The sequence below is a fragment of the Zonotrichia albicollis genome, chromosome 16, assembly GCF_047830755.1.
Source record: "Zonotrichia albicollis isolate bZonAlb1 chromosome 16, bZonAlb1.hap1, whole genome shotgun sequence".
Taxonomy (NCBI): Eukaryota; Metazoa; Chordata; class Aves; order Passeriformes; family Passerellidae; genus Zonotrichia; species Zonotrichia albicollis.
Genome location: NC_133834.1, coordinates 13,008,893 through 13,033,414, shown reverse-complemented (window position 1 = coordinate 13,033,414; position 24,522 = coordinate 13,008,893). Strand labels below are relative to the sequence as shown.

Here is a 24,522-nt window from a genome sequence, read left to right as displayed (position 1 = left end):
GATCATATAAGGATAATTCTGCTGCAGGGCCTCTCTAGCTTCACCCATCAATAAGCGGAGACTGAGTGCTAAAAGTTTCATGTGTTCTCCTGATGTCTTTATCAATCACCTGAGTGCCAAATCCTCCCATTTACCAAACTTCATGGGTCTCTTTTCACTCACAGGGTGGGGGTTTTGTGATGATTGGGCCATACAATTTTGCCTTCAGGATCTTTCAGAGATTTCAAGATGTTTTCAGTACAGAAGCAGAATAGTGAGTTATCATTAGGTCTGGTTGGAAAGGACACTTGGATTCTGGGCAAAAAGGGCAGGGAAGCTTCCTAAAGGTGTTTCAATGTCCCATTTGAAGAAACCCTGAATCTTGAGTTTTGGTCTCTAATGTACAACATTATATTCTGCATTTATATAATTATAGTCTCTATTACTATATGAAGAATAGGCAATTATAGAAAAAATATTCTTGTAAATATAATCTATAATATAATAATTACAATTTTAAATGTACATATTAAATATTCTTCACATATGTATATGTTTATAGTAATTTTTTTGGCTATTAAGTGCCTTATAAAATAGACTGGTGGTATTTCAACAGGTCAGACTGCAGAGGGATTTATGGTTAATGGCAGAACTAGAAGTGTGCATTGCTTTGACTTTGTGGCATTTCTGTGCAGCCATTGTCATTGCAGGCAAATAATTGGCAATGCCATCTGTTCCAAAGGCAGGCTGAACCTCTGCATTGTGGATTTGAGTTATACAGTTATTGGCTTGGGAAAATGATTGAAAACAGGATTTGCCTAATACACTAATCACTGTCCATTAGAAGATTCTTTTTGGTGTTATCAATCTTTTCTTGCACCTCTCCCTATGCTTGCAGGCACATTACACTGGAATTCAAACAACCATTTGATGGCAGGCTGTGAAATTCCTCATCAGCTCCGTGTTTGTCTTCCTGAGAGCTCTTCAGTGGTTCCCTGTGAGTGTGGTTGACATGGATCACATGCCAGCAAAAAATACATTACTGCTATGGAAAAATTAAATTTCTCTCTCTTTTCTTTAGGATATGTTTTATTCAATCCCTCTGGGAACAAGGCAAAGCTGTAGTTTGTTTTTAATCCAAGGAGCTTGTAATTTCTTTTGACTTCATTTATTTGTGCCGAGGACAGGCAGCAATTGCTTCTTTTTGGGTTGTCCATGTGCTCCCACTGGTCAGCTAATCCAGGCTGCCCAAATCCCTGTTAAAATAGAATTGATGCCTTAATTAGTTGTAGTTCAGAAGGAATTTTGTGTCCTGTTGCTAGGCTGTGACAAAGAAAAACGAATTATAGCTTGTGCCTATTCATAAAAGTACTGCTCACGCTTAGCAAAGGATTTTGGGACAGTGGAAACAAATTTCCTTAATGTGCCCATTTAAAAATGGTTATTCTTAAACTTGCCCTAATTATGCATTTTTAATTATTTTAGGAAACATAATAAATGGTCTTTTAACTCTGCAAGCATTCAACAATCAAAATAGGTAAATACCCAGATATTTGCATGCATTTTCCTGTGCATATCAATGTGCCACAAGAGCCTACTCAGTGGAGTGGAACAGCATCTTTGGAGTCATTAGGAACCACTAATGTGTGGTTGAATAATGATAATTTTAAAGACCTATTTACCTGATAGATTTTATGGCCCTGATGGAACTATCAGAAGCTAAATAACAAAGATTTTCAGATGTCTTAAATATTTCTAGAAGACCTAATTGTTCCTAAGGAGCTGCATTTACAGTCAGCCTGGCAGGCTGCAGATGCCATTTAAGAAACTGAGTATGTGAAAGGATGAATAATCTATTTATGATGCATGGCATGCAGCAGCATGGCACTGCAGTTGTGGGGTAGGAAAAGTCAGGAAAAATAAAGATTTCTTTAATAAAAAGGGAGAAAAGGCAGGTATGGTGTGACAGTGTTCACAGGGTTCTTGGATGAGGGAAGAGATGAGGCTCTGACTCCATGTTTCAGAAGGCTTGATTTATTATTTTATGATATATATTACACTAAAACTATACTAAAAGAATAGAAGGAAGGATTTAATCAGAAGGCTGGCTAAGAATAGAATAGGAAAGAATGATAGCAAAGGCTTGTGTCTCAGAGAGTCTGACCCAGCTGACTGTGATTGGCCATTAATTAGAAACAACCACATGAGACCAATCCCAGATGCTCCTGTTGCATTCCACAGCAGCAGATAATCAATGTTTACATTTTGTTCCTGAGGCCTCTCAGCTTCTCAGGAGAAAAAAATCCTAAGGAAAGGATTTTTCATAAAAGATGTCTGTGACAGTATGGCTCTGTGAGAACATGATTTAGATGCTGGTTTCTTTACATTCTCTTGGCACATGTGTTGTGTGTCCCAGTTAAGGATCACTAAAGCCCTGCCCAGGTAGGAGGATGTTCAGGTGATGCAGCTCTTCCTTGGGATCTCTGTGGTTGAGGTGACCCTGAGGTGTTAGTCTCTTTTTCCCAGCCCCGAGATTGAAGGAGGAGTGAGGAGTTTTTGGCTGTGGTTTTCAAGGTTGTTTATTCTTTGTTATCTAAAGCATTCTTTTTCTGACCTGCTGAGGTCTGCCTAGCAGGTCAGTCAGTGGCACACTGCCCACCCTCAGGGTGGTGTTATCTTTTTATAATAAAAACTACCTGCATTTTAGTTACAATAATTTTCCAATACCTATCACCTATGTTAGACAGTCTGTCTCTACCCTAAACCAATCCAAAAGTGCCACCATCACCCAGAAGATGGAGGGTAAGAAGAAGAAAGAAGGACAAGGCATGCCCAAATCCCTCCATCTTGGCTTCTGAACCCCCAATTCTAAAAATCTTAAAATTGTCTTGTAACTTTTCTATCTTGTAACAAACCAACTATCATTCTACTTAAACTCTCGTAGCTTGTAGATCCTCATATAAGGTTGGTAATTTTGTCCATGGGTTAAAATCAAAGGCACAGGGGTCTTGGGTTTTGTGCCAAGGTCTCTGAGCCCCCTGGCAGGGTCTGGAGCCATCCAGGGCACGCAGAGGGATGTGCTGGGTTCTGACAGCTCCTGGTAAATAAGGAGTGAAATATCCTGAGATTCTTCATCCAGGAAGGCAGGGAGGTCAATATATCTAAGAAATGTCTAATAATTTCTCATTTTCTGTTATTTTAGGGTACTAGCAGAGGAGTTTAGCTATTAGCAGCAGTGGTTTTTGTGCTGTGGCCACTGGCCCTCAGGTCCTGTGTGTGTCCTGTTGGTCACTGTCCCCAGGCCATGGGCAGACACAGCCTGGGTGCAGTGCAGGTGGCCCTGCAGGGCTCCAGCCTGTCCCATGTCCCACAGCAGATGCTCAGCTGTCACTTCTGTGCCTTCCAAACCAATTCAATGACTTCCCCAGCTGCCAGTGGCCCATCCTGCCCAGCTGGGGCTGAAGGGAGGCATCTGTCCCCAGTACCCCTTTGCAGCTCATCTGCAATGGCATTTTCAGGAGTTTGGCTTCTCTTCCACCACACAGCCTGAACTTCTGGGAATAATAATAATAATCCATGTTAAATATAAGGATCACTGTGACCTGAGGGCCCTGATCTGAATGGAAAGGCAGGTCCATCCAGGCAGTGCCTAGGAATGTGAATGCTGCCTTTTAAGAACATTTTCCTGTGCTTAGGAGTTCTTCCTCTTTACTTCAGCTACAGATCTTTATCTCTTACCATATAAATCATTAAATGGATCTCAAATCTCATGTCTGTATTGCTTGAAACTGTGCATTAATTTACATTTTTTTTCCTTTTGTAAGACAGGAAGACTTTTTAATTTTATTTTTAAAGAAATGATCAGTGAGTACCATGTGAGAGCTGAACTCTGCTGTGACACTGGCAGCACTCATGGCCTGGCTGGGCAGCTGCTGTGCTCTAGCAGATGCTTCTTTTACCAGATTTAGGCTCTCTATTGTTTCCCCAAGCTCATTATTCTACCTGCTGTCTGTTTCCCTTTGTGCTGACAAGATCCAAGGCAAGGAGCTGTGCCAAGCACAGAGGAGCTCAGGTTTCTGTGTCCCAGGCTCCTGGGCATTCCTGCTGGACCAGGGCAGTTTAGCCAGCCTTCAGGTGACTTTGCTGCTGCCCAGGCTGCTGGCACAGCTCCACTGCAGCACCTGCTGGCTCTCAAGGCACCTGAGCAGGAGAAATGGCTTCTTGTCACTTCCAACCAAAGAAATCTTTTCCCTCATTCATAAATCATCATTTATAAAGGTGATGATTAAATAGGCAAAAGTGTTCATCGTGCAACAAAAGAATTTTTTGGTTATGGCATGCATAACTTCAAGGATATTTTGTTTTTCTCAAACTCTGCTACTAATAAATATTAAATTAAAAAATATTTGGCAAGAACATCTGTAAGAAGGTGCTGATTCTACTACAAGGCACATCCAATTTTGTTGGGCTGGAAAAGACAGTTCTTTAGGAAACCAGTCCATAATTTGAAATATATTTAATTTTAGTCCTGTAATTTGTTTTCCATGTTCTAAATCTCCAGTGACTTTGGTTATCAGGCTTTAGAAGGAGTAGCTGAAGAACTCTGTAGTTGCCAGCCCAGTGTTTAACACTTTAGGAATAAAATTTTAGGAATATGGTGTTGGTAGGTACAGATTGTGTGTGTGTGGAGTCCAAATAGCAGAGTGAAAGCTGCAGATACTATGAACAGAAGAAGGCAAGTACAGACTTCTCTGGATCTCATTATACAGGAATAGTCTCCTCATTAGCTCATTTGACTCAAGCATTTCTCCTGCTGGGTTGCTATTTCTGGGTTCAAAGTGAATAAAAAGGACAAATAATGTGTTTGCTCTTTGCTGCCATTAGTTGTTAATTATGTTTAGAGAGATATTTCTACAAATAAACCCTGTCTGCAGTGGTGTGAGTGCATTTCCATCTGTACCAGCAGCAGTGGAACAGAAGTCCTAGAGTGGAGTGGCAATGAGTAACTTGACATTGGAACATGCAAGAAGGGTTTTCCTGTGTCCTTCACCCAGAGAATCCCTGTGGCTCAGAGATCCTGGACACAGAACACATCCAGGATCTCCACACACAGGGCTGGGAGTGCAAACTGCACTGGGAGTTGATAATCTGAAAGACTGACCAGATTCTAAATTTCACAGCTGTCTCTGTTTTATGGGCCAGCTGAGAACTCTGCATCTGAAGGGAGCTGCTACTGGGATTTGGTGCTGGAGCCAGAAGCTCCATCTGTGGTTGTGCTTTCCAGGCTTGGATTAAATAACCAGCTCCTGAAAGCTGAATAAAGCTCATCTTTGGGAGCTCTGAAATGACCAATTCAAAACAATTCTCTAGTACTGAGGGCTGCCTTGCCTGGGTATACATGTGGTTAGAAATAATTAGGTATAGAAATCCTTTAAGGTTTTATCCACCAATTCTAAATATCCCCAAAGCAAAGAGGTCTGTGAATACATGTGCATATCTGTCTATGAATATTAATGATTCAGGTGCTGCACCACTTTCCAAAATTGTTGAAAAATTCAAGATCTTTCGCATTCAGCCTTACCTTCAACTCTTGTCATGCATTATCTGCCCAAACTTATGTAAAATAGCAACTTTTATTCATTGTATTACTGTGTGTGAGTTAGGAGTGAAAAAGAAGGGGTTGCTGAGATTAAGGAAGAGGAAAAGCTCTGAAATTGTACTGGCAGTCTTTAGATGCAGGAAAAAGTTGCTGCAGAGACTCAGGTAATGATAATAATGCAGATCCACAGGGAAAAGAGCAAATGGTAATGGGCTTAAATTGTAGCAAAGAGATCGAGATTTGGCATTAGGAAAAGCTTTCCGAAGGAAATGGAATAAATGAATTGGGGAAAGTGGAGTTTCATAACTGAAGGCTTTGAAAACCAGGTTAGATGGATGGCCCTAAGGAATGACTTGAGTTGTATATCTTGCTTTTTGAAGTTAATTAACTGTCTTATTCTTCTGGCTCCTATTTTATTTTCTTTGATCCTGTGTCTTTCTCTTTGTGAATGTTGTAGTGTTTGGGAAAAGTTCTTGGTCAAATGTACTATCAAAGGAAAACAGTTCATCAAAAAACATTGTTTTCAATGGCAGTAAAGCCCCCAGATATTTTCCTGGCTACTTATTTTGATTAAATACTGAAAGTCAAGTCAGCTCACTTAAGTCTTGCTCTGGAAATTCAAGGTTGTTTGCTTTTTAATTAGAAAAAAGCTCTAATTGTAAACTAGGAGCAGGAAACTCCTGTTACCCATTGCACTGCTCTTTAACCTCCTTAGCATCTGCAATGTAGAGCCAGCTTTTGAAACCCTGGACAATCAGTTAATTATGAAGAAAAAGTTATTGTGAGGTTTGCCCCACAGCAGTGGCTTTTGTTGAAGCTGGCTGAGATCACCAGGACACCTCTGTGATTATCCTGGAGCTGCTGTGGGGTGGGAGCCTGCCCTGGGCTGGCAGTGTGGCCGCTCTGTAGTTACAGGGCTGTAGTTATTGCTGTCACACAGCTCCGGGCTCTCTCCTGCTCTCAGAGCTGCCAATCTTTGCTCTGGGTGCTTTCTGCACCCCTGCCCTGCCAGCAGCAGCTCAGCCCCAAATGAGTGATGAGAACACCAGGCTGTGCTGGGACTGCAGCTGGCAAAGCCAAAGCAAAGCTTTGGGCTTGAGGTGCTTGGAAACAAAGCTGATTTCCTCACCAGGACAGGGGAAGGGGCATGGTAGGGAATGTGATTATTTGTGGTAGTTAAACAGTGCAATTCCATCCTGTTTAGCTGCAGCAGACTCACTGTGCTGAGTCACTCCTGATTGCTTTATGCAGAACATGCTCTGCCTGTGCCTAAAGAGGGTTATTAAAGACTGCTGAGTACAGAGAGCTTTAACAAAGAGATCTCAGAGTAAACACTGACATTTGTTACTGCCTCTGTTTAGCACTGCTGAAGGTCCCTGGGAACTTGGGAAATTGAGCTGTCAGATCTAGGAAGATGAAATGAAACTTTGTTCTGTGTCTTCAGTCCCTTAGGAAAGTTTTTCAGGTCATTTAGTGTTAGTGCTGTGAGGAGAGCTTATTATTATTTTCCTAAAAATTATTCCCTTTTGTTGATAAATGCAGAGTGACAGCTTGGCATTGCTCTCAGTCCATTTCTGTTTGGTTAAGGCAATGCCTGAAGGACTGACAAGGCATTTTGCAGGCAGCTTGCCTGGGCTGTGGGCAGGACAGCATGAGTGATGGGTGTCAGATGCAACCACTGCTCCAATTGACTTGTGAGCTGTAGTTAAGCACATTCACAGGATGACTTGGCAAGAAAGCACAAAATGTTCTGGGAGGAAGAGTCACTTCTCACCATTTCCAGCTGCTGTTTAAAAAAAGAGAATTCACGGGAGGGATGGAATGACACTGAAGCCAAGGTTTGACTCTTAGAAATTTAGACTGGGCCTTGCCTGAGATTTTGTCAATCTAATTTGTAAGGAAGTAAACCTCAGTGTTTTTAGAAGTCTTCTTTACACTGTCTTTGGATTGCTGCTCTAGTGAGTTTTTGTAAAACATGTATATTGTATTGCCAAGCAATTTCAGCGATATAAACATGAGCTGTTTAAAACACAAGTTTTCACTCTGAAAATATTAGTTGTGAATCAGAAAAACCCCAAAAGGCTTCTCAGTTTTCAGAGTGATTTTCAATTCCATGACTAGGGGAATTCTGAGACCGAGAAGGCTAGAAGGATGAAGAGTTGAACTAGGATTAGTGTTGTGGCAAAGATTTGTTTGCAGGTGATGAGTTCTTGTCCTAGGGCTTTAGGGACTTAAAAATAAGGATAGAGCAGCTCTGATCAACACTTGGCTCTCAGTATTCCCTGTTGTATGAACCTGGGGGAAGAGGGAGCTGCCATCCCTGCTCTGGTCAGTATTTTGTGTTAGTCCTGTCCTGCTGGGGTCCCAGTTCTGCAGGTTTTACCTGTCCCTCATTCCCCCTCCTCCCCAGCCATGCAGGCACAGTGGGGAGGATTCTGATTTCTCAGCCTTCCCTCCAGTGGGAGCAGAGCTGGGAAGATGGAGCTGCTCTCTGCACTGCCCTAGGTGTTGAAAGACTAAAAATGTAACACAGGCTTAGCATTAAATTCATGTTTCCACCTTCAGGCAGCTGCACTGTGAACAGTGGAGTTGCAGTGCTTATCAGTACTTTTCTGATATAAAGGGGTATTATGGCTCCTGGTATCAAGCCCCACAATCTGCATGCAGCATTCTTTTCCTTTAAGACCATAATCTCTTTTCCATTGCTTCCTCAGTGCCTGAGGAGTGAAAGAGTGAAGGCCAAAATATGAAATGTGCCAAAATCCACTGTTCCTCTGGACATGCAGCAAGAAAACCTCACCCTTTATTACAGAAATGTTATTTACAAGCTGACTGTTGTTAATGGATGCTTCATCACATGTAAAGAAAACAGTTTTCTTTGGGACATTAATTTTTGGCTCTGTGTTCATTTTCCTGAGTATCCTTTTCTGACAGTGCTCCTGCCAAACAGTGAGCTCTAATACTGTTGTGGTTATTTTTTAACTAGATGCCATTTGATTTATAGTCCAATAACTCTAATTTAAGAATCAGTAAGATCCAGATAACAGAGCAGGTCCCAGGTAGAGCAACTTCCCATGTAAATTCAGCTTTAGTAAATAACCAGGGGGCTGGTTGTGTGTTTGAAACAGATCAAAACACCAGGAGCCAGGCTGCTGGAATGTACCTGCTGTGGGTGGGTGGATATTTGGACAAGCAACAGGAGATATAAAACATAGATAGTTCATCTAGATTTGCAGCTGGTTAAATTTCAGCTATTTCCTGTGGGTATGCAGAAGCAGAGAGGTTTGCAGTGACTGGAAGTTGTTGTGTTGTCCTGACAATGCTGAATTTTTAATGCTGGAGTTGTGGTGCTGTCCTGCCCAACCCTGAAGTTGTGGGGTTGTCCTGCTCAATGTTGAATTTTCAATGCTGAAGTTGTGGTGCTGTCCTGCCCAATGCTGAATTTTCAGTGCTGAAGTTCTGCCCACTGCTGAATTTTCTATGCTAGAGTTGTGGTGTTGTTCTGACAATGCTGAATTTTCAATGCTGAAGTTATGGTGCTGTCCTGCCCAATGCTGAAATTGTGGTATTGTCCTTCCCCATGCTGAATTTTGAATGCTGTAGTTGTAGTGTTGTTCTGCCCACTGCTGAATTTTCAATGCTGAAGTTGTGATGTTGTCCTGACAATGCTGAATTTTCAGTGCTGAAGTTGTGATGCTGTCCTGACAATGCTGAATTTCTACCCTAGGCAGACAGGGCCCACAGCATTGCCCACATTTGTTTGAAACAAATATTCAGCCTTTTCTCCTGCTGCTGTCAGAGCAGACCTGCAGCTGCATTGTGGCTGTCAGAAGCTGTGAATGAGCTCGGGGTGGGATGTTCTCGTTCATTTTGAGTGCAGTCACAACTTTTTACTCCACATTCCAACGTCTTAGAGCACTACAGAGACACTGAAAATTCTGGCAGAACTCATTTGGCTGCTGTTATTCCAGATTGCACAACATGCCATGGAAACAGGCTTACCCCGATGGCAGAGAGCAGGGAGTGCTCATGGGGAAGTGATACAAGGATTTTGCCTTAATTTCTATTCTTGGTGCATCCATTCTGTGCATGTTTCAGCACTTTCTCAGAGCATTTCCCTTCCTTCTCTCTGTTGCTATGTTTTACTGCTGTTTTTCTTTAGCTGACAGGTTCTGTGGTACATTAACAGCAGCTACATCATTTCATAGCTTGTATCCCTTCATAAACTCACTGTCCAAAGTATTATTTCCTTGCAAGAGATATAGATTTATTTTTCTTAAATATACAAATTTTAAATTGCCCTCAGGACTCGAGCCATTTATTCTTAAATTGAATCTTATTTATTGTAATCCAGTTCCAACTGATAGAGCATTCCTCATATTATTCTGACAGAAATAAACACAGAGCTGAAGTGCTATCTTGGCAGAGTTATATGAGCTTGTAATAGCTGCATGCAACTGAATTTTCATTTCACTTTTATTTATTGGAAAGCTATCCTAGGATTTTGAATTGATTCCTCACTTTTGTTTGCATTTATATGTATTTCTTCAATAAAAGGAAGAAATTTCCTGTTATTTCAGGCCTCATCAACCTTCCTGAAAAATAACATGACTGCTAGTATATAAGGAAAATTGAAATACTTAACTGTAGTTTTGCTATCCTTGCCAAAAGAAATGTGCTAAGGCAGCAATGGCTTGGAATTGCAGAAGGGGGTCGAAATGGCATTCAGAGAACAGGAATGATAAGGTTTTAACAAAGAACAGGTGGTGCATACGTTTAATTGTCCTGTGAATGAAGCAGACCTGGGATTACAATGCTCTGGGGGAGCTCCCCAGAATGCACAGAGCGCTGCCCTGATAGAGCTGAGGGAAGGCACTTATCAAACACCACAGCACAGGCTGTAATGCAGCAATATTTCACATCTATGTCCCCAACAGTTCTTGTTTCACAGTGATGGAAGCAGAGTCCGTGGGCTCTGGTAGCAGGAAGGGAAGATGAGGATGCTCTGGACAGGCAGGTGATGCTCTGTGGTGTCACCAGGGAGCTGAGGAGCACTCAGCTGTTTGCTCAGAGCACTGAAAGCAGAGCCACTGTTTAGCCTCTAACAACTGCTAATTCTCCACAGCAGTGAAATATTTCTATTTTGAGTCATGACTCTGTCATGTCAGACTGGAAGCAGTACCTACAGAAGAGATTTATATGCAGGTAATACAGCAAAGACTGGACAGGAATATTCTGGTCTTTTTTTTCTGAAAGACTCCATGTAATGCTTGTTAATTTTACAGTAATAAAAGAGATACCAATTCTAAATAAGTGAACTTCACAGTCATGGAATTGCTCCCAGTAATGTAACAATAGCCTTACATTGATTATTTTCTGAAGTCTCAGCCCCAGAAACTTCATCATATCTTGTCTAAGCATTTTGGGGCAGAACAATGCAAGGTGGGTGGTGGATTGCTATAGCAGAATATTAGTGCTTAGATTGGAACAGCCCTGCAAAATATTATATATATAAAAAATATAAATTATATTATCTATTCTATATATAGTAAATTATAATATATTATAATATTATAGTAACATTATTTACAATATTTTATATATAAATATATATTACAGATAAATGTATATTATATATCAATATATATAAATATTATATATATATATATAATATATGCCAGAGAATCAGATGAAAAGTATATTTTGTGAGGAGCATCCTGCAACAGTGATCAGGCAGGTAACAGATTTAAAATATAATAATTGAATTAAAATTCTGTAGCATAAGGAATATTTCTGTGCCTGGGGGAACAAATAATGTGGATATATCCTGCAGCTGATCTTTTGCCTTTAAATCCACTTAATGAAAATGTTGGCTAGTTAGTGAATTAACCATTTCCTGATGGAATGCAATGGGAGAATATTCCTGTGAGTATTCCATCGTTGTTCAGGATTCTGAAGCTTCTTCTTGGCACGTGGAAAAGACAATTTGATAATTTTCCATTTAAAAAGCTCCTTGTATTTCTTGCGCTCTCTTTCTGCTGTGCATCTGCAGGTAGTGGTTGTTTCTTTCAGTTTTGGTTGGTGAAATCAGGAATCATTGGAAACATTTTCCCAGGCTGTTTGGAGGAGAGATAAACCCAGCTGGGTTTATCTGAGCTTCTGGCAAAGAGAAACTTTTGATTTCTTATCTGAACTCAGCTGCGGTGTCACTGGGCTGTACCAAGGGCTGGTTTGAGATCCCTGGGGACCTTTGCTGCTGTTCCTCTGCTCTGTTCCAGCAAGGGCAAACCCTGTGATGGTTATCACTGCTCTGCAGATTCTGCTCCTGATTGTCTCCTAATGCTCCCAGATAAATGTTCCTGAGTGACTTGTAGGTGACTGAAATCTCCTGCCTCAGTAAACCTAAAGTAATTCTGCTCAGGAGATAATGGGCAATGTCAGACAGGCTCATCTGTGCCCTTTGTGATTACATTTTGAAAGTATTTATTTAACTCTCCACTTGTTTTGTCTTTTTCTTCACCTTGATTTCACAGCAGATCCTGCAATAATTTACCCACTTCATGGCCTGCTGGAGGATTAGGGAATACAGAATCATTCAGCTGAGCAGGAGTAGTTAGGAATATTCTGGGTTTCTTCTTGCACTGCTTCTATTCTTCCCTTTTGGGAGACATCTCCCCCTGTTATTTACAGGACTTCATTGTTCAGGATTCTGAAACTGCATCTTGGCACGTGGAAAAGATAATTTCCCATTAAAAAAACCTCTTTGTATGTCTTAGACTGCTCTTTCTGCTGTGCATCTGAAGTTAGTGGTTGTTCCTGTTCCTTCACCTCAAACAATTAAACCCTTTTTAAAAAGTTGCTCTTTTCTTGTGTTTCTAATCTTTTGAGCCCTTGGACAGCCATGCCAGGCTTCTGTTTGTTTTTCTACTGTGGAATCTCATGCTATTAGACACATTGAACTGCAAAATGAGTATTTGTATGATTTTGGATGATATAACATTAATATGCTTATCACTCCTACTAAATCTCATCCTTGTTTCTTGACTCACTGAATCAGTATATTGGCAGCTCCTGACTCACAGCCATTATCCTTGGCTTGTGATAGTGGGATTTCACAGAGAAGTTTGCATTAAATAGGATTCAGGACCATGGATTTAAAAAATGAAATATTTTCTTCTATCCAATAAATAAATGATTTTTTTTCTGTGATTTTATATTTTCCAATTTATTTCTATGTAACCTTTGACTCACTGAGTGTTATCTGAAGGAAAAGGTCTGCATTCCTTTTTGCTAGTGCATCATCATAGGGCAATCATTACACTCTATAAATATATGAATATATCAGAGTTGATTAAATTATATTTTGATTATTTGGTGAAATGTTGCCTTCCAGGTAAAGCTGAATGCATGCAAAGTCTATATAAATATGAAAATGGCTCCACATTCCAGTGCTAACAGGGATGGTGTGTATTCCCTGCTCTAAATGATAGAACTGGGATTTGTTTTCTCTTTGGGCACAGTAGGAAGGTATTCCTGCTGTGTAGAACAAACCCCTCAGTAATTCCAGATTCATGCAATAAATGCTGGGAAGGCCTTGGACACCACCTGCTGTTGCCCACAATGGAGAGAGAGCTCTGCTGCTGTGGCATTTCTGCATGGAGCATTGTTCTTTGTGAGCCTGGGGACACCTGGGGCTGTTCCCTCTCCTGGGTATCCTGGGTATCCTATCCTCTGTTAGGGAAGCCACAATCTGTTCCTGCTTTGAAGGGTTCCTGTGTCAGACCATTCTCTGTAAATTGATTTCAGTTTGCTGTCTGCTCAGCCTTGTGCATCCTTTTGTCTCAGCCCTTTTCAGAAGCCTTCAGGACATTGTTTTATTTTCATTAGAGAAGTCTTACAGGAATATGAAGTCCCCATTTCCAGAATATCTGAATATTTGCTTCATTCAGGAACTTTTGTTGCTTGGGTATTGATTTTCCAGATTATCTTCTGCTGGGGGACCCCGAGGAACAAATGAAAACCTGTCAGGAACTTCGGATTTACCAAGGCACCAGCACTGCTGTGAACGGGACATCGGAAAGGAAAAAATAGTTGTATTCTTATGGGAAAGAAGTACCACAGAGGGGAGGAACACAGTGGCCAGGCCACCCAGTCCTGGGGCTTTGGAGCTTTTCTTTCTACCCCAGAGAGGTTACAGAGTTCAAGGCAAACTTTTCAGGAGAAGGACATGGATGTCCAGCCCATTTAGAGCCACCAAATACAGTCATGTGCTACTAGGAGAGCACACTAATTATATTTAAAAGAAAGATTGAATAGTTTTGACCAAAAGAGAAATAGATTTCCACTTAAAAGAGGAATAAAAGAGAATATTTCAATTAGTTTCCCTTTTCTGAATTTTAGGATAGGGGAAGAAAAAAAATCATTATCCTATTTCCAGTCTCTGCCATTCCACTCTGCTTTCCAACAGAAGGAAAGATTTCCTCTTGTTCCTGCTATTTTTTTTTTGTCCTTTTCCCCTTCTCTGGAGCTCCCCTTGAGGCTGCTGACCCTTCATGGCCGTGAATGCTCCCAGCAGGGAGCTGGGGCTCCCTGGATGTCCCCAGCACCTGGCAAGGCACAAATTCCTTGCAGAACCTGCAGACCCCAGGCTCCCCTGGCGTTATTTTCTGTGCAAAGCCTCGTGCTGATGATGAAGAGGAGCGATGAGGAGGGCTCTGCTCTGGGCTTGTTTGCCAGCCCCACTTGGTACCCTGCAAATCAGCTGCCCTGTACCATCCAGCACCCTGATTTATGTGAGACATCACGTACTGATGCCTTTATAGACAGCAACTTAGTGTTTCAGAGGAGTCTGCATGTTACAAAAAGGGCAGCAGGTGTTATTTAGACTAAATTGACCTTGAAATTGATTTCTTTATTTTATGACTTACTGAGGGGAGATTAATACTTTTTTTTTTTCTGCAGCCTGAAACAATTTACATGGTAATAGAAGGCATAGTCAGTCAAATAAATTGCTGGAAGTAGTGGTGTTCCAAGAAAGAAAATATGGATCTTACTTGCATTGATTCTTTTTATCCCCAGGGAGTAGCTAAGACTTTTAACACTGGGGAAAGACTGCCAAAATTTATTTTTCCCATTAAAGTCAGAAGAATGGAAAGTAATGTCTGTTAGCTGACATTTAGTCCAAACTTTGAGTTTGAGGGGTGGGGAGAAGGCTGTGGCCCACATAAAATTTAGGGAGTGTTTTATTGCTATTTCTTGATTTCTCTAAGGGCAGATGGGCAGTAATGGGAATCATAAGAAACTTCTGGAAAGCCTGGCATGGACACAGCACAGCTGCCCTTGGTAACAGAACAGACCCTGAAAATAAAATAGCTTGTAAATGGTTGTTGCAATTCCATCTTCGAGTACCAAGTAGAAATCACCTCAAAATACAAATGTTAATGGAAACAAGAGACTCAAAAGAAATTACCTGGAGGAGGCACTGATAGGAACATGAAGTGTAGCTCTACAGGAGGGAGAAAGTTTTTGTTTATTGTGCTGCTGCAGCATTGAAACTGTGTAATTTCCATTTTCCTGCAGCCTCCAAGACAAGTGCATAGTTAAATGATTTGTCAGTGGCACAATACTCTGCATAACCTGAACATGTACCAGATATTATTGTGACACATTACCTGAAAATGAGTGTGAAAGCAACTCCACAAACCAATTTTTTGTTTGCTGTAAATACAGAAATGGTGTAGAGGAAAGTGTCTTAGATGTGAAAATCATTATGATGGGAATTAATCTCCTTTGTCTATCAGAGCTGAATGCTGCTGTTGCAGCTGGAGTGAGGAAACGGTGATTTCAGCCTGTGTGATGCAGGAGGAGGAGAAGGGGGTTTGGTGGGTCCCAGTCCAAGCACCTGGAATTACTGGAGAAATTATTTGGGCTCTTGCTAACAGGTTTAGATTAATCTGGATTGTTGTTGGAATTCTCTGCCCCCCCTAAAAACAACCTAAACCTGAGGAGTTTTGCTATTTTTGCTTTTATTTTCTGGTTCAATGTGCCTGGATTTTCACAGGTGGTGAGGGAGTTATTAACAGGGAGCACAGCACAAGCTTCCCAAGGAGCTGTCCCACATGCAGCACTGGCCTAAAGCTGTTTATTAATTTGTTATTACTGCTATACAGAGCTGTGCAATGCTTAGAGATTAACTGGGTTGGGGAGGAAAAAGAAGTATATTTGCAAAATAGCTGCTTAAAATGTCATATTTATTTGGAACTCGGGGCATTGCCTTCTGGAAGAGTGGTGTGAAACAAAAATGTGTTTTCTCTCTGCCTGCCTGCCTCTCCTAGGGAGTTTCCCAGGAGGAACAGCCCTGCAAAAAGGTTTGTTTGGATTGCCCCAGTCCTTCCTGAGCCCTGTGAAGCTGTGATCTCAGGGAAATGGTGCAGCCTGAGGAGCTCTGGAACCAGGAGGGAAGGAAATGGGCAGGGAATACCAAGAGCTGCACATCCATCCTGCTGCACAAAGCAGGAGCAGGGACACAAGGGAGGAGAGCAACAGGAGTGAAAACCTGAAAAGGCACCAAAAGCACAGCAATGGGTAAGGGTAGGAAGGCACTCTGAAACCATCCAGGGCTAGAATAGAGATTTGCTTGGTGGTTTTCTTCAATGTTGGTCTCAGTTTGCAGCTTCTTAGTGGACAACAGTGACTGCTGTCCTCTATGGAAGAAATGGAATTGGGCTGCAGGGGTTTGGGAGGTGATTTTGGTGGTACTTTATCTATTGACACCTTGTGAAGTTTTGTTGGCACTTCTGTAAAGGATTTGGTGTTTGCCATGGCTAAATGGAATGGATAGCGAGGGATATTCTAATTTGTGCAGCTTAGAGACTTGGAGATACTCAGGGTGAAGGATGGAGAATTACTACCAGCTCCCTGAAATATGATCTGTCTTCTGGGTCATAGCACATCTCCTATAAATAAAGGCTCTAGAAGCTTTATAAATGGAGGCATGCTTGATGATGATAATTAGAAGTTTATAGCAGTTACTCTTTGCTGTCTTGGATAGATAGGCCTCAATTTCAGCTTATCAGACTTTAATTCTCAGACAATAGGGGGAACTGTGTAGCTTGGCTTGCCATGTAAATCTGATCTTTATTGACAGGGATGCCATGACAAGAGAAGGCCAGCCCTGGCTGGCCTTTTCAAAATACAAATATGAGTGTAATGGCTGTATTCACTAGGGGAGATGCAAGAATTTGGTGTGCTAACTCTTCCTAACATATCCTTCTAAAATCAGAACTGTTTTAATTACTGCAGTCTTGCAGTTGAATTTATTGCTCCTGTGTTTAGACACTATGGCATTTCTATCTCCTGTTAAAAGCCCCTCCAAGCCTCTGTTTCTGTATTATCTGCAGTAACAGCAGAGTACTCAGCTTCTTCTCCTGCCCAAGCACCAAACTGCTTTGTGACTTGTGGAATGCCAGCTGGGCTGTAGGAGAAGCTTCCTGAGGGGTAAAAAATGAGGGATTTTACTTTGCTTTAGGGTGCACCTAGATGGAGATGTGACACAAGAATGGTGAGGCAGCATAGCCAGGGGCCTGCCTCCTGCTCAGCCTGTGCTGCAGGGCTTTGGAATAACATTTACAGGACATAAACCACGGTCCCTCTGATGGAATGGAGAGTCATTTGTCATCAGGTGCTGAGAGAATTTTGAGTGGCTGGGAAACTGTCACCCAAATTTCATGTGCAGGGCTGGTTCAGGAAGTGCAATGGAGCTCTCTCCCAAGTTTCTGAAATTCAGAAATCCTGTCCTTCCACCCCACTGCCTCCCAAAAGAGACATCAGGCTGCTGCCTTCCTTGGGGATAGTTACGGTGAAACCAAAAAAGTGTGTAATTCAGTCAGAAGGGTCTAAGGCACAAGATGAACAGCAATGAAAATCTCCATAATCAAATGTTTTACTAATGGCACCTCTGAGTCTAATCACAGTGGTGCTCAATGTTGGTCTTTATTCCTGACATGTAAAGTGCCATCTATTATCTTTAATCTAACTATTTTTTCCCCTTTTCTCTTTTCAGGACTATAAATCTGATGTTATGACTCTGGTTTCCAGTGCCAAGAACAGTCCTCAAGGTCCAGTAAGTAAAGCATTTTGCTGAAGAGATTAGATTTTGTAACTGAGTTTAGATCATCTTTTAAATTGCTTCAGTCATCAATCACTGGCACTAACTCTTACCTGTGACACCTTGCTGCTTTTGAAGTGACTGCACTTGAATTGGCTTAAATGCTCTTTAATATGTGAATATGTAGTACAGGGAATATCTGTCTTAGCAAGGAGAGGCAAAGTGATTAGAATTGTTGTAGTTGGGTTCATTAATAGCCCCGTGGCTCTCTGTGCTATGAATTGTGTCACCTGCACTCAGAGGGCTCTAAGCTGTGTCCCTGCTCTGCAAAGTTAGAGGAATGGGAGGGTGGGGTATGACTGGAAACACCTCTGGAATTCCATGTTATAGTGAGGAGGGCAGGTGCAAAAAGAGAAAGCAGAAATTTGGGTGAGTTCAGAGCCATGCAAGAGCAAAGCATTCACAAGGGCAAGGCCCCTGCTGGATGGAAACTGAGCAGGGCTGGACCAAAAGGAATCTGCCTTGTCCTGGCCTAAAGGTTGGGTATAACCTACCCTGTGTCTGTGCTGCATGCTCCATTTTCTCTATAATACCCCATTTTGGCAGGAAATGTGTGCCACAAACCAAGGTTATGCTGAGGTCTGTGGATTTACAGCCCTGTCTGATTTACTGAGGGGCTGGTGATACTCAGCACAGGCTGATGTCACTCAGAGTTAATCATTCATTGCAGTAAAGGTCCTTTAATATGTTTTTTGGTCTCTCTAAAGCAGTAATATTGTGCTACCAGGCCTTTCCAAGTGCCTCTCCTTGGATAGTGCCAGGAATTGAAATGATGTCACTGTGAACACTTAGTTTGGGTATTTCCCCCCCTCTTTTTCTGATTATCTAATCTGTATCCCCTCAGACTCGAGGTTGTAGGAGTGTGGATTTATGCCAGAATAAGGAAATACTCAGTATTTTGAATGTTTGGCAACCCCCTTCTCCCTGTTTGCAGGCATGATTAATGCTGTTTTAAACATGAGCATCAACCATTAACAGCTCCCTGAAAGGAGGAGGTGGTTGGACCCTCTCCAAATGAACACTGTCTTTCAGTTGGAAATCTCTGGCTTGGAAAGTGCTTAGTCACACCAACGGAAATACAAAAATATCTTGAAAAGTGGAAATGTATACAAGAGGTTTTTAGCTTCTCTGATGATTTGACAGGATCCTTTTTTTTACCCTGTATAGTAGGTTTTGGAATAATATCTTTCAATAATTCTTCCTGCACTGATGCTTTTTGCTGGAACGTTTTGCTACACAGTCACAGCCTTTCTGTTGGTTTGTCAAAAGTTAACTTTGAGAATGATGTTCTGAGAGGTGGAGGTTTATTTTTAGGAACTTGGGTTTTTTGTGCTTCATATATTTGCATGGAAATTAGGTTTGTGTCAGTTAAAAAGGAATGTTTTGAAGAATGATGTAGTGTTTCTCTGGCTGAATGTGTTCTCTGAACTAAAAAATGTTTTTACAAGTGCAGAACAAGATTTGATGAACACCTGTCATTTTGTACTGAGAGGGTGGGGGCTTTACTGAATTGCTTGGTCAAACTGTCTCAGAGAGTTCTATTTTTATTTTTCTTATTTTTCCTGTGATTGAATCCTTTTGTTGTCTGTAACAAAGTGTCCTCACACATTGAAGTAGTTACTTAACAAACAAGATTTCAATTGTCTTCCTTGAGCCTCAGTAACTTGGACTTTAATTATTTTTTGCTCATTTTTGAGTAATGGAAAGAGTTCTAGAGACACTTTTAGGAATGCATTTTAATGTATTGAAGAGGGTTGTGATGAGAAGAGGAAAAGGTTTCCTGTTTTCCATGATATTTCTTATGCCACACCACAATGGCAAAAAAATAATGAGTTAGGAGTTGAGCTTATTGCTCTTGAAATTACACTGTCTCTGTTGTTGCTTGGAAAATTGTTTGTTGTGATGGATGAGGAGGAATACGTAGATTTTTCAAGTGTGTTGCCAGATCATTGCTTATAGAACAGTCTGGTAATAAAAGGAGAGTTGACAGATGAGAATTCAAATGGACCTGAGAACGAATTATTGAATAATACCCTAGTTCCAGGGCCTGAAAAGCTTATTTCCAGGTTTTTTTTCCTTTTTTTAAATAATTGTTAGCTGCTTTTCCTGCTCTTAGTGACAGATTCTATATGAAAGTCTAATGCAGCTCAATCTCAGGCTGAATTCACTCCTGTGTTACATCACTGAGAGTGCATGGAAAGGGCTGGAGTCACTGTGATATAAAACTCCAGCAGGGAGTCAGATCTATCAAACTTCATGTTTCCTGATAGCTGGAGCTGCCTAATAGATTGTTTGTTAAATAATTCAAGATGTTTTCATTAAGCTGAGTGATTGAGTCTTTTAAAGCCTCTCTTTTGTTCTTAAATCTCATCAGGCAGTTGGTTGTACCTGCAGAGCTAAGAAAATCTAACTGGAGGAATTATTACTGGAAGCTTTAGGAAGCTGTAAAATTAAAGACTCTGACAGACCATGGAGGGATGGATTTGGGCTGGATCCTTGGATTTCTGTCCCTTTTTCTTCTGGTTTCCTTTAAGTGCTGCACTCTTCTATCTGCAGTTCACAGTCTTTCTTAGGCTGCTTTAAATTCTCCTTCCTGCTTATTAAAGGTTTATGTTTTCTAAAGTGCCTTTGCTTTTCCCCCAGTCCCCATTTCTCCCACTCTCGTCTATGTATTGATATTTGATAACAAATATCATGTACTGTTTTTTAATCAAGAAATGTTGGGAAGAGGTAGTGGGAGTAAAATAGAACTCTTCAGGGTAATTCAGGAGGGACAATAATGATTTTTGCTGAGAAATAAAATCGCTGCAAGAATTGCTGCCTGTGATCTGAATAGAAATGTGATAGTACCTGAAATTACTTCATCTCTACTGCTGCTTCAGGAGGGATATCTATTAGCTGGGGATAATGACTTGCAAAAAAAAAGAAAAGGTGGTTTTCTTTAAATTTCAGATTCCTATTGAATAGAATGCGTGTTAGCATCCTTTAAAAAAATATTAAATGAATCTGTCACTAGCAGGGAGAGAACAATAGAACTGAAAGCAAAAATAAGTCTTCCCTGAGCATTATCAGAGAGCATTTGGATAATGGCTTGGGTGGGAGGGGAGAAGGGAAAGTGCATTGTGCAGGCATCTCAAACAGTAACACAGAGTTGATCTAACCTGTGCCAATAAAACCAACAAATCAGGGGAATATCTGGCTAAATTTGGTTTTATTTCTCAAACTCATTTATATGGAAAATAGAGGAAACTATCTCATCTACTGAAAAATAGAGAAAATTCTTTACAGCTCTGTCATGAGGATCAGAGAGTGGTTTATGAGGGGAGTGATGAATATGAGGGGAAAATTTTACTTGAGGTGCTTATTGTGGGAAGATTTTGTAAAGTTTTCCATCTCATTACTGATTTGGGAATGCAGGCAGATGAAATGTTGCTGTGTTAATGCACAGCAGATGGGAGAAGTCAGAAGCAGGTACAGAATGCTGAGTTCTGCTCCTTCCACCTCCATCTGCTCACAGGGTTTTGCTCCCATGGCTGTGTTATTATTCTATATATTATGGAGAATATTTCCACATTTTCTGGAAATGTCTCCTAGAAAATACTCCAGTATCATTTAAATGCTGAGACAGTGTTACCATTAGTGGTTGTACAGGGAAAACCCTCAAATTAGAAATATTACTTAGTGATGAATGAAGTTAGGACAAACCGGTTATTCCTAGATTCAAACTCCTGTAATATATTGACACCTTTTCCCTGTTCCAGCAGCCTGTACTTGTGTGTTGTTATTAAATCAGGTGCTGAATGTTGTTTATCAGAGTTAACCTTGCCTGGAGTGGTAATGGTGTGGTGTCTACAGAGCTGGAGCTGATTTATTATTTGTAGAGAAGCAGATCTCCAGGATAAGTTGACACGGTTGAAGTTTTGAGTTTTTCATTGATTAAAATTGAGTCAGGTGTCATCTTTTCTGGCAGGAGAGATGAAACTAAGAAATTGCCCTGTTCTCCTAGCCTTCCTTCATTTCACCATTAGAGATTCTTCTGTGTTTGTGCTTTAGCCAAGGAGATGGGAGATTAAATAAAATAAGAATAAACAATTTCCAATAGCAGGAAATTCAAGTGCTAACAAGCAGGTGAATCCAGAGAGCTGCTGAAATGCCAGGTATGGTTTGATACAAGATCCTTGCATGTGCTTGAATAATCATGATTCTGGTGTGGAAAGAAAAGCTGGAGTTAGACAGCAGCTAAGCACAGACACAAGACAAGTCTAAAGAAGAAATTGGGTTCTTTTAGAAGGAAATGCAGAAAAAGCAAAGGAGAAAACCAAAAGCTTTTGCTGCTGTTAGTAATGAAATTTTGGTACTTCTCAATACTGGAATTTAGTAGGCTTTCAGGGAGGGGCTTGTGAGCATTCTCACAATCCAAGAATAAATGGATGGAGGTGAAGAAAACACAGGAAAAGGCAGCGTCTGCACCAGAGTTACACGAAAGGTGAGCAGAAGTTGATGTTCTTCACTGCCATCAGGACTGGGTTGGTTGCAGGTGCAGTGTGCACCCAGAGATGGATGGGAGAGGCTGTAACAAACGGGGCACAGAAATCCATCTCGTACAGCACTGCTGTCATTTCTGCTTGCACCATCCAAGTGAAACTCAAGGGGAAGTGATCACTTTGCTTTACTTGGTATTTGAATCTCAGTTTTCAGTCAGGTTTTGTGAAAATGTGCTATTGGGAGAATAAACGAATACAATTATGGATTTGTATAACAGTTTGCACAGCAAGACTCTCAACCATCAAACCAGGTCTGTTCAGTGTGCTGTGGGAATCACATCCCGTTCATTTTGATGCTTTCGTGTGTCTTAGAGGCAGATAAATCAATGCATCATTAATGCAGAAAGTATTTATAGTTCAGATAGTATTTTTAATTTTCTTTATATTTTGCATTCTACCCATATTAACAGTGTTTGTAAAATACTAATATCCAGGATTTGAAAAGAAAACAAAACCAAGCAAACCAACTCGAAAACCTGCTTCTGGGATCCAGCAATAAAAATTTTGGAGAACTCTGAGAATCAGAATTTCTATCTATTTTATTTCTATTTTATTTTAATTTTATTTCTATTTGATTTCTATTCTATATATTACTTCTAAACAAAATTATTGCATCATATTATATTATATGATTATATTTTCACATTATATTATTAGATTATTTTAGAGTACCATGTTATTATATTTATTATTATATTTACTTAGATACTTCTAGTTGTTTTATTTTTAGTATTATTTTTTATAATTTAGTTTTACTTAATTTTATTTAATTTTACCTAATTTTAATTTATTTAATTTTATATAATTTTAATTTATTTTATTTATTTTTCAATAATTTATTTTATTTTATTTATACATCAGGATGAGGGATATAAATTAGGCAGTTACCCCTGCCAATGCTTCCTCTTAACAGCAGTGCTGTCATTTGTACAAATGCAGTGAGATGTGTGTTATGGGCCAGTTTTTGGGGTAAATCTTGTGAATACCAACAGGACACGATGCAGGGCAGAGGAACCAAGGCAGGAGTTGGTGTTTGCCCAGCTGAGGTCTCAACAGGGTGCTGGCCAAGCTCTGGGTGGGAATTTATAAAATTAGAGGGATTTGGGAAAGCTGCAAATGGTAGGTTTTAGAGACAGTAAAACTGTGATTAGAGTTAAGCAGTAGCCATGAGATAAGTTAGTAGAAAAATTATGTAAGAAGTAGAAAAGTAAGGACAAATAGAAGAATGACTTGTGTATTAATGCTTGTTTAGAATAACTTTTTAGGTTGTAGAAAAGTATTTTTAGCATGATATTAGGAAGTTTTAGGCTTAATAATGGAGTTTTGTGCATTGTGTTTTAAGGTTCATGTGCAGGTATTGTATTTGAAATAAGCAAGCATTGTTTTAACTGAAGGTACTTGTGTTTATAGTGATTGGCTAGAGCTACTGACTACTGTCAAGGTGATTTTGCTCTGTGTGATTGGTTAAAAAACTTTTAAAGTAAGTTGTAACATGAAGTTTTTAGTTTGCTGCTTGGGATGCAAGTTGATGGCATTTTCTTATTGACATAACCATGTAATGAGACTGATGTTGGAAAATCAAACAGCTCAAGGCAGGTTCCCAGCAGTCCCATCCCGTTGGTGATTTGTACAGAGCCCTGGCCAGTGACACTCTGGGTGTCAGAGCCCAGGACATTCCTCTGAGCAGGGGGCTCAGAGACCTTGGCACAGAGTCACAAACACCTGTGCCTTTGATTTTAACCCATGGAAACCGTTACCAACTTTTTGTGAGGATTTACAAGCCACAAGAGTTTGAGTAGAGTGATAGCTGATTTGTCACAGGGTGAAAAAGTAGTATTTTGGGATGTAGAATGGGGGTTCAAGATGGAGGAATCTGAGAGTGTCCTGTCCTTCTTCTTCTTGTCCTCCATCTTCTGCAGTGATGGTGACACTTTGATTGTTTTGGAGTAGAGACAGACTGTCTAATATTTACTTACAATAATATTCCAATACCTATTACACAGGTAATAGGTATTGGAATATTATTGTAAATAAAGTATACATAGTTCTTAGTATAAAAAGCTAACACCCCCCCAAGGGCAGGGAGTGTGCCCCAAACTGACGTGCAGGACACATCTCAGCAGGCCAGAGAAAGAATGTCATAGATAAGAGCAAATAAACAACCTTGAGAAGCAGAACCGAAGTCTCTGCTGCTTCTTCGGTCTCGGGGCTGGGAGAAAAAGGACTTTCCAACA

General features: G+C 40.6%; 1 protein-coding gene across 24 annotated transcripts in view; it reads left to right on the top strand.

Annotated features, from left to right (window-relative positions):
- RBFOX1 (RNA binding fox-1 homolog 1) overlaps positions 1-24,522 on the top strand; it is a 1,150,782-nt gene that overhangs the window by 111,618 nt on the left and 1,014,642 nt on the right. For all 24 annotated transcript variants that reach the window (XM_074553000.1, XM_074553022.1, XM_074553010.1 and 21 more), the window contains exon 2: positions 17,640-17,699. In XM_074553000.1, coding sequence (XP_074409101.1) covers positions 17,640-17,699 — 60 coding nt within the window. The remainder of the gene's footprint in view (positions 1-17,639; positions 17,700-24,522) is intronic.